Source organism: Copadichromis virginalis, linkage group LG17 (genome assembly GCF_057382275.1).
Source record: "Copadichromis virginalis isolate Kocher_CV1m ecotype Utaka linkage group LG17, C_Virginalis_male_GT1.1, whole genome shotgun sequence".
Lineage (NCBI taxonomy): Eukaryota > Metazoa > Chordata > Actinopteri > Cichliformes > Cichlidae > Copadichromis > Copadichromis virginalis.
The window spans coordinates 40,243,701-40,254,215 of NC_140634.1; the positions used below are offsets into that span (position 1 = coordinate 40,243,701).

At 46.4% G+C, this 10,515-nt stretch overlaps 1 protein-coding gene across 2 annotated transcripts in view; it reads right to left on the reverse strand.

The window, feature by feature from the left end:
* Positions 1-2,172: 2,172 nt before the first annotated feature.
* The window catches only part of braf (B-Raf proto-oncogene, serine/threonine kinase), a 32,531-nt gene continuing 24,188 nt past the window's right edge, over positions 2,173-10,515 (reverse strand). For both annotated transcript variants that reach the window (XM_085437430.1, XM_085437431.1), the window contains 8 exons: positions 10,459-10,515; positions 10,155-10,331; positions 10,024-10,070; positions 9,455-9,573; positions 9,003-9,134; positions 7,962-8,096; positions 7,278-7,431; positions 2,173-5,728 (listed from right to left, as the gene is read on the reverse strand). The exon at positions 10,459-10,515 is cut by the window's right edge and continues 28 nt beyond it. In XM_085437430.1, the coding sequence (XP_085293556.1) occupies positions 5,706-5,728; positions 7,278-7,431; positions 7,962-8,096; positions 9,003-9,134; positions 9,455-9,573; positions 10,024-10,070; positions 10,155-10,331; positions 10,459-10,515 (844 nt within the window). In that variant the 3' untranslated portion in view covers positions 2,173-5,705. The remainder of the gene's footprint in view (positions 5,729-7,277; positions 7,432-7,961; positions 8,097-9,002; positions 9,135-9,454; positions 9,574-10,023; positions 10,071-10,154; positions 10,332-10,458) is intronic.

Below are 10,515 nucleotides of genomic sequence, written 5' to 3' on the forward strand. Positions count from 1 at the left end.
CAATTTGAAAACTAACTGGCAGCCAGTGTGAGGATGCTGGTGCAGGAGATGTGGCCAGTCAGTAACTGTGCTGCAGCGTTTTGGACCAGCTGCAGTCGGCTAACTGATGACAGAGTAAAGACAAAGGTCGAGGAGAGATGAAATGAAGGCATCTCTCAAAGTCTCTGAAACAGAGGAACGGCTTCACTTTTGCAGCTGATTCATCATTGAACAACTTGATGTCCGGGACAAGTTTGTTCAGAAGAGCGCCGGGATTAGTCATCGGTGATGCAGCCATGCAGCTTTGGAATTTCACCACCCAATCAGCAGCTTCCCTTAGTTGTCAGCTATCTGTACTTCTCAGGGGCAGGACTTGACTTGGGTTCCTGCTCTGTGGCACCACACATCTGGAGGTAATGAGCTCCTCTCAACTGCTGTCACTACTGAAGGTGGTGGTTTGTCTTCAGTCAGTGTTAGCGACAGTTTGGAAACACTGACAAAAGGACAGGAGGCGGAGCTGAAGATGTTATGAGCGAGCAGGATGGGCAGGATTAGAAATGAGTACGTCAAAGGAACCGCTCAGGCTGGGCAGGCAGGAGACAAAGTTAGGCTGAGGTGGTTCTGACATGTGACAGGAGGTAAGGTGGATAAGAAGATATGTATTGTGCAGGTACTGGGAGGAAAAGGGGGAAGATCTCAGAGGTTTATGGAGGGAAGAGTGAAGTGGACGTGCAGGGGGTTGGAGGGAAGAGAATCACTTTTATGGACACAGATACGAGTCGTGGTCAGTGGCCGGCGATGCGCGACACACTGTTGTTCTACGACGTTTACAAGAAAGGCAATCGGAGAATACCCCATCAGCTCGAACCCCTCCCTCCATCTTTTCTAACATTCACACATTAGTATCTTGCCCAAGGATAAGGCATGCAGACTGGAATCAAACCCCCAACCTTCCAATTATTAACGCCCTGTTCTTCCTCCTGAACTGCAGTCACTCCTAACTCTGTTGACACATTTCTTCTTTCGACTGCTGCCACTGAGGCTCACCACAGCACATCATGAGCGCTCACTGTCCCAGTATGAGTCCCAGTATCCTCCACAGTCCCACCAACATGTCACTGGATCCATGAACTTTCCTCCAGAGCTGAACTGACTGAAACGAACCATTTTTATCATTTTGTGCTTTGTCTTTTGTTCTTTTTTTAATACACTCACCAACAGATTTGTTATGTACACCTGTTAATGCAAGTTTCTACAGCAGGCGTGTCCAACTCCTGCAGGTTTTAGATCTCACCCTGAGTCAACACACACACATTCCCAGGCCTCTGGAGAACATCAGGACATGTTGAGGAGGTCATGTAGCCATTTGAATCAGCTGACACATCTAAACCCTGCAGGACGCCGGCCCTCGAGGCCTGGAGTTGATCTAATGAGTCTATCGGCAGCAAAACAATCGAAATCTCAAATGATCTCAAACTTGTTTCATTAACATGACCGTGAGGTCACTGTACTCAGACGGCCCTCACGGTCACCAGCAGTCACTGGGATGTGGTGGAACAACAAAAGGGGGTTAAACCTGGAACCGGCTGCACTCTGCATGAACACCGTCACCTGGTTGAATCTGCCTGAAGAATTGCAACATAATATTAATCCTACATTCATGAAAAGATGTAGCATTACTCACAATGTTGAGTAATGAGACTGAGATTTTTCAGCACCTTTCTTTTGTAAAACACACCACAGCACACAGACGGTGTATTTTCTTTTGTTGCTCAAAGCATCAAAACGTAGAAGTAATTATTCTGCAGAAAAATGTTCATCAGGGTTTTATGGATCCATGTTAGTGATGCAGACGTTTAAGGTCGAGCTCAGGCACGGGGATGCATCGTAGAGTCGTGGCCTTCTGAGAACCGCGCTCACTGCCCATATTTATTGTGTATTAAACATATTAACTGAAACTGAAGGCGGAGCTTTAGGAAAAGGGTTGAATCATTTTGAACAAGTGATTTCTCAGAGATGCAGCTGCTGGCTGAGGCTCCAAGCTTTCATTCATGTGCATTTATGGACTTCACAGGTCAAGTAACGCATTGATGAAAGCTTATTATGATTTGGTATTGATCTCTGTGGGATGTACAGTCATGGTCACGCTGCCACCTTGTGGATGTCACAGCACATCACACACAGAGAACCAGGTAAAGTTTTCATGCATTTCTTTAATATATCAGTTTTTTATATTCACAACAAATACATTAAGCTCTTTCTCTGTATGATACACCCTTAAATATTTTTACACTCAAACATTTGTTTGCCTATGAAAATGTCTTTTAATCTTTGTGACTTTATTTTGAACGTGTTGTACTTTGTTTGTACAGTTGTTGTCTCCATGCCTCCTAGCAAACTGACAGTATTTCCTTTGTACAATATTTACAGGTGAAAAAACCAAACAAATCTAAAGTTTTACATGATAGTACTCGGTTGAAAGGAATTGTTGGGTCTAAGGTGCAGGCAAGGAGTGAGGGAGGGAATGTTTAAGAAGAAAGGAACGTGAAAGTAGAAGAAGGCGGCTAACGGAAAGCGCTGCACGAGACGCAGAGTCCAGTGTTTGCTCCTGCAGGATCTATGAAGCTAGAGCAGATGTACATGGTGTTCCTATAGAAAATAACCATCTCCAAGGAAAACCAACGGCGCACTCTTGAAAAACACGTCAATTTCCTTCCTTGAATTCAATCACGTGAGCCGATCCCAGCTCTGCAGGCGGCAGGAAGGAGGATGTTAACACTGCCTGTGGAAGGCGGCTGTGTGCTCGGTGCGGTGAGGCTAAGCTCAGGTGCTGCATCACTCGGTCTTCATCAGCATCTCCATGGCCCGATGTCTCTGGTGCTTTAAGTCGTGAACTCAGAACTTTTCCATCCAAACTTTGGACAGTTTCACTTCTGTGTGACCGAATAAGACCGTGAGATGCAGCTCCTGTGCATCATGTGAACAAGACGAGTGGAAAGTTGTAAAAAGTCTGATGTTGGGATTTTAGTGCCTCCGTAAGAAATGTAGGACTGTGGAAGCGAAGTAACTCTTTAGCTTATGTAACGCGACGCGCGAGACTCAAAGGCAACCACTGGACTCTACCCGTCCACGTCTCTGTGCAGCGTGACGAAGCTTCAAACTGATAACTGGAGCATTCAGACGGACCTCGTCCTGCTCTGTGGGTACCCGAGTTTGGTTTCACTGACAGCAGAGCTTCTTCATCATCTTCACGACTCTGTCAGCAGTGATCGCTCTGGTGACACAATCACCTGCACAGGACACTTTAAAGAGTCCTCTGGAGAAAATGGCAGCTGTGGGCAAAGCTTGAGGGAGCCGTGGGTAGCAGCAAAGCCTCCCAGTGACAGGACGATATGTCATTTATTAAAAAGGCCAACATGACCTCTACATTTCATCTGTAAAAGCGGCAGACGGAGGCGGGTAAATAAACGCTCGTTACTGATCGACGATTGGTTCTGGGCTTCTGGAAGTTTTGAGCGCCGGACACTGAATTCGAGCCTTTCAATCGAACAGTTTCTCGCTCCGAGATGTGACGCTGGACGACACTGTGCATGCGCAGAGCTGTCAGAAGAATTCTGTAATCCTTGAATTGATGACGTAACTACAACAGACAAATGCTGTGTGCAGCGATGCATCCTGTTCCTGCAGCTTTGGCTGACGTGTTAGCAAACAGCCACGTCCAGGGTAACCAGGCAAGAAAAGCTTTCACTTTTATCAGATCAAGTCTTTCAATTCGTCTGCCGTCACCGGCTCTTCGCTCACGTTTAGTCCGTGCCCGACTTTACTAAAGGCAGCGTGCAGCTAGTTGAAGTGGTGACAACAACGCGGTCTCTCTGTAATAAACTGGGAAACAAACAAAGCCCACGCCTGCAGCCGTACAAAAACAGACAGCAGATCGCGACGCCGACAGCCGGTGGACATTTGTACTCTCGCAGACTCCACGACCCCCTCGGCTGTGTGCCACTCACGTGGAGTAAGACCCCAGCTGTGGGCTGAAGCCTGGCAGGTTCTCTTTTTCTGCAGATACTTTGAATCTAACGTTTGTTGGCTACGTGACAGCGCCGGTTTAGTTCGATTTTCTAAAGCTGATCATCTCACGATGCGGCGACTGAAACAACGTTAAAAATACAAACTCACTGGAAAGGAAGCCATGGAGGTGACGGGGAACGTCCGTTTCCATCATTCGTAATAGAAAGACACACGTGGATGCGAAGACCCGCCCTGTCGGCGCTCGGTCTGACACGTCAACTAGCTGCGCGCTCTCAGTCCACGAGGTGAGGCCAGGAGCCTCGTCAGGGCGGTACGCCGGCAGGTCTGCAGGCTCGTCACGCGGTCCTCGAATGAATATTTACAGTCCTGCACCTGCGGAGGGCAGCTTCACTGGAAGTCTGAGCCATCTGCTCGCTTCTTCAATTACAAACAAAGAAACAAAAACAAAAAGGCGAGTCGCTCGGTCGCTTCAATCCATCAAAGTGCAAATATGAGTCACATGACGAAAACAAGGGTTGTAAAAAAAAAATAAAAGCCTGAAAATAAACCCATAAAAAAGTCACATAAATAAGTCAGTATGTGCAGGCCTGCCTGTACAGGAAGAAGGCAAACAAAGAGCAGAACAGATCTAAACCTGGAATAACATGAAAGTACAGAGAATGTAAAAGGCGGGATTAAAGGACATTTCCAGAACTGTCAAAGCCGCAGAACTCTTGATCAACAGCCGGTAACACGTCTGTGTAAGTGCAACGTTGAAGCTTTGTGGTCCCACAGGAAGAGAAGAAAGCAACGCCACAACGTGCACGCAGTGTGAAAATCAATCTGAAAACGATGAGAAGCAAAGAAACCCCACGAGCAGGTCCAGCTGAAACCTTCAGCTGTCTGTGACCTGATGTTACCTTGGAGACAATCATTTCTGCTGCTTGTCACATGACCACAATATCCTTTGAAAGGGGGAAAGCTTTTAAAGTGGAGAACATGGTTGAGGTGCAGATCTTTTGCTGTCCTGCCATTAAACCCAGAGAGAGCCTCGCTGGCAGAGAGCAGCTGCCATGTTGGAGACAAACTCCATAAACACCGAAAACAAAAGACGGCTAAAAGATCCAAGACAGAAAGTATTCCCAGCAGCTGCTAGCTAAAATGGAAAACACAAATGGAAAAAATACAAACAGATTTCTCTTTCAAGTCATCGTCCTTCAGAATCCTTCTCCTCCAGCCCATCCCAGGGAAGCGCCAACGCCTTCCAGCAGCTGACGGCGTGAAGCCTCCTCTCGGTCCGCAGGCCCGTTCTCTGCTCAGCAGCACGGCTAACGCCCAGCTCCTCCTCACCGGCACAACAGCGACCGGACAACTCGCATCCAAAGCTCTCCTTTAAATGGTTTTCCTCTGTGGGTCAACTTGGATCCATCAGGCAAGGCGATTACTTCCACGTCTTCCTCAAAGCGGTTTGGTACGGATATCTTTGTCTTCGCTTTGTTGTTGTTCCGTCGTTCCTGATTAGTTTGTGTGTGTTGCTGCCGTCTGCCCAATGGACGGCTTCTTGTTAGTGAGGCTGCCTTCTTCGAGGTGACGGAGGAAGAAAACGGCGCATTGGTTTTTTCCTTTTTCTTTTTTTTCCCAGTAATGAATGAATCCACCGCAGGGACACAAGACTGTTGAGGAGTGACGAGGGATGGACTGCTGGTATCTGCCGCCATTTATTTAAATGCTGAAAACTCCCCTGAAAAGATAAAGAAACAAAGACAGACGGTGTGTGGACAGCAGTGTCAAGTTTCAGGTGGAAATATGAAGTTAGCGCGTTTCCAGTGAAGTTTACTTTATGAAACAACACTCATCCAGTGACAAAGGCCCGATACAAGTGTGGGAAATATAAGGACTACTGCACCGATGCAAGTACCAAAGTACCACGAGCGAGGGCCTCAAGAAAACCTTCTATTCTTTTTATTTGTTTTTATGCACAAATCTGAGAATATCCAACAACTTTAACACTTAAAGGGAAAATAACTCCTGACACTCTGTCACACAAATAACAACACCTGATCTGGTCTTTAAGTCTGACGTCACTAGCTGTGTTTGGGTCTAAACTCCGCTGCAGGTCCATATATCAAACGATCACTGTGGCATTACTCAGAGTTGAAAAACTGTCTAAAGTCTTTCATCTTTAATAAAATGATCAGCGTTCTGCTCTACCAGGTGTAACAACTGAGTTTAACATCCAGGCATCCATGAAAACAGAATTTATGACATTTAACAGAGTTAGAAGTTAGAAGCTAGCGAGCTAACTCCCTGCTATCTAAATATAATATAGCATGTCCTGACTGCGGGGTTTTGGAAACAAATTCAAACGTACAGCTCTGCTATCACTTCCAGCATAAATGAAGACAGAAAACTAAACAGCAGTGACGTTTGTAGGGTTACTGAAGTTGGGCTAGCTGCTATATAATGATGTGCTGCGTGACCGCTAGCGACACAGCTATGTTAGCATAATATAAACAAGCTAACTTTTTTCCACTCGATAAAAGTTAACGTGAGTGTTCTCGGTGGTCAGGAACAAATGTAATCGCATGGCAGGATGCTGTAAAAGGACCAAACTTCAGCCAGGAGAACAACTGAGATAATCCATCCACAATCTGTTAAATGTAATAAATTCTGTTTTCATGGATGCCTGGATGTTAAACTTAATTGTTACACCTGGTAAAGCAGCAACGCTGATCATTTTATTACAGATGGAAGAATTTAGACAGTTTTTAACTCTCAGTGATGCTGCAGTGTTCGTTTAACTTTGGGACCTGAAGATAATAGAGTTTAGGACCCAGATTCCCCTGCGAGGTTCCTGACTACAGTAGCTGTAACGCTCCAACAATCCATCAGGCGCTGCGGCTTCGTAGCTACCAAAGTCGTACTAAAACATTTTGACAGATTTTTGAGCGCCGTGTACCTCATAAAATCGGTTCGAGGTCAGTAAACACAACCAGAATTCATACATAAGGCGCACATTCGATTTTTGAGAAATTAAAGGATTTTAAGTGCACCTCATAGTGCCGAGAATACGGTAAGTGGAAATTCAGTTCCAAGAAATATTCTGCAAGCCAACACACTGAAAGATGAGATGTGATGCACTAAGCATGGTTTGGGGATAAGGCACATTCATTAGAGGTAGTTATGGTGTATGTGATGAAAAAGCTACACTACCACTTCCTGTTACTGTCAGCTCCAGATTTCGCCGCTCCAGATGCTGAGAAGCGATGTTCCCAAGAAAAATAACTCACCGTAACCGCCGGCCTGGATGGGGGTTTTAGGTGAGGCGCAGGCATACAAACTGAAGTCCTCTGTCTGAAAACCAGCTCGGTTTAACGAAGGCTCCGAGGCGCTGCGGTGGATTTTGGGTAACGAGCGAGCCAGCAGCTCAATGGATGCCAAAATCTGAAGAAATACACAACAAAGCCACAGGGGTCGTTAGTTAGGATCGTATGATCACCATTCCCTCACAACACAAGAAACGAGCGACTACATCAGCTCAGCTGCTTTCTGTGGTTGCAGCTGCTTGCTGAGGCCATCGGTGGCAACGCAACAACTGTCAGAAAGAAGGAAGTAAAGAAATCCAAAATGCTGCAAATTAGGGAGTAAGGGCGAACGCTCACTCTGCACCAAACTCAGAGCTTCCACCCTGAAACGATCCATGTCTGTTTGCTGCCACTAGCTGAAGGGCTTTGGAGGTGAACACCAGGACAGCAAGAGTCGGATTTGATGGAGAGAAACGTCACTAAACTGTTGTTAAATAACAAATATTAAGACCATTAGAGTTTAAAGAGAAGCTGGGATGTGATGAGTGTGAGACTCTCTTGTCTCCGTGTCTCAGCGATTTTTGAAAGGGTTTGGGAAAAAAAAGAAAAAGAGTTTACTGTAAATATTATTTCCTCTCAATGTATAAAAGCGTCAGTGTGGGCTCTCACCTGAGGGAAGAGAGGCCGCTCCTCTCTCTTCTTCTTCAGGCAGTCAGCCATCAGCCTCTTCATGGCCTTTGGACAGTTGCTGCGGACCTTGCTGAGGTCAGGGGACAGGTAACCTCGTCCCACCATGAATATGATCTATGGAACAGAAAGAACGAGTCGTGAAACAAACTTCTGAGCTCTGCTCCCTCATCATTAATGACAAATCAAAGATCTGCAGCTCATTCCAAGTGTTTTTGGCATTTGTTCAAATTTGGTCTCAAACTTTAAATATGAGGTCCAAAGACAAAATGCGTCAGCCAGCTCTGCAACATCGACACAGCTAAAGAGGATCACAGAACTCTTTGGATATGGAAAACCTCCTGGTGCCTGAAAACACGGTGCAGCAGAAAGATGGGAAACAAATATGGAGAAAGAAAGCAACAGCTCACGATTCAACGTGTAACACATCACCTGCTGAGACCATGTGACGGTACGTGCATGCACATGAAGTGTGAAGTGCACAGGACTTTACTCTGCTCAGCTTCAGCCGAATGTGAGACCGGGCAAACAGCGCCTCACAGTGGATGGATAGTGAACCACAGACAAACCCAGCTAAAGGCCTGGCAGAGCATCTCACCCATTCAACAGCAAACACCATTTATATTCCAAACATTATTAAAATGATGTTCAGTCCAATTTATTTTCAGCCTCTGAAAATGGAAACTTTGAATAAAACTGGCTGAAATTCCCCAAACATGAAACATCTGGGGTTCAATCCCTCCTTCTGCACGCCCAATATCCTCGGGCAAGTAGAAAGCACACGCGTAGAGAGAAAAGTACTTTTATCAATGGATGAATGAGGCATGGTGTGTAACGTGCTCAGAGTAGAAAACCCGACAGAAGAGCCATTTAACATGTTAATGCCACACTGGGGGAAATGCACCTGTTAAAGCAGCAAAAACATGGTTCAGTCTGACTGCTGAACCAGAGGTAAAACGGGGCGGAGTCTGGAGTATCTGTTAGAGCGAGTGCAGCAGTGGGGCCGCGATCACATCCACTCACCTGGTCTCTGTTGTTGATGTTGGAGTAGGGCAGCGCTCCTGACATCAGCTCGTAGAGTACGATGCCAAAGGCGTACACGTCCGACTGGAAGCTGTAGGGGTTCTTGTCCTGCAGCCGGATTACCTCTGGAGCCTGACGAAGCACAAGTTACACCGACCGTCAATAATTCACTGCTTGTTCAGTTGAACTGAAAGGAAACGTCTACAAAGACTCAAATCAATATTATGGCAATGAAAGGGGGGCGCTTCTTTTTCATATTCTCTGCAATACTCTGTTCCCCCAAACAGGGTGAGAATGGGCTGATCTGCATTTCTGATCACTTCTGCGTTCTCACTCTTGCTGTATTAGCCTCAGCACGCCTGGTTTAACGCATGAGCACATTTAGAGAGCACACATCAGATGGAAAGAATGACAGGAAAACAAAAAGTGTCTCGTAGGACACGAACACCGACCATCCAAAGAATAGAGCCTGAAAGCTGTTCAAACTGGTGGGAGCCACTCCAGCGGGACTTCACCGTAGCCAGACCAAAGTCCCCGATCTTCACTGTTAGGTCCTCATGGAGGAAAATATCTGGGACAACGGGTCAAGGAAACACTCTGAGCTCCTTCATATTCCAAGTATGGATTTTCCATTTTGATCCTTCATGAAATGACAAAAAACCAAAACACTGACGTGACAATAACGACACACATGCTGGATGCTACAATCCAGCGAATCAATAAGCAGCGTTTCTTCTTCAGTTCCAGATGTTCTGTATCGTGTGTATTGCAGTGTTGTAGTATTACGCAGTATTGGACAATCACTGCATTCTGATCCCATCACTTTGGTGGATGAACGGTAATAATATCATATTTGATATATTGGTGCCTCTGTCTGGGCCGGGGTCGTGGGAAGGTCCATACCTGCTGTAAGGTGTGCTCTTCTTATTCTCCCCTGAAACGAAGCATTTCTTGGTCCTGCTTACGCTCCTGTAGCACCAAGTCCAGCTTATCACCCGATGACTTTGATTCAAAAGGATACTGTTGCTCTTCAGATCTCTGTGTATGATGGACTTGGCATGCAGGTAACTGAAGGTGAAGAGCAAAGCGTCATTAGAGCGACGGCGCTCGTTGTGGAATTTGACAGCGCTCGATGTTTGAAAGGTTACTCACTCCATGCCCTGAGCGGTCTGTCGGGCTATGTCGATCAGTTTGATCATCTCGAACTTGGTCTCGATGATGTGTAGGTGGTGGTACAGACTGGAGCCTTCACACCACTGGGTCACGATGGCCAGCTGGGGCTTGGTGGTGTAGCCCATGAAGAGCAAGATGTTCACGTGACGCGTTTTCCTGGTGCAAACACACAACGTGTTCAAATTACAGCAGGTTTACACTGATGACGCAGGCTGCATCAGTAAGGTGACGTTCTGCAGCGTGCAGCAGCGCGCTGGTGCACAAAGGAGAAGGCGGGGCTTACCTGAGGACTCCCACTTCATTCTTGAATGCCTGAAGCTGCTGTGGCGTGGGAGCGGTG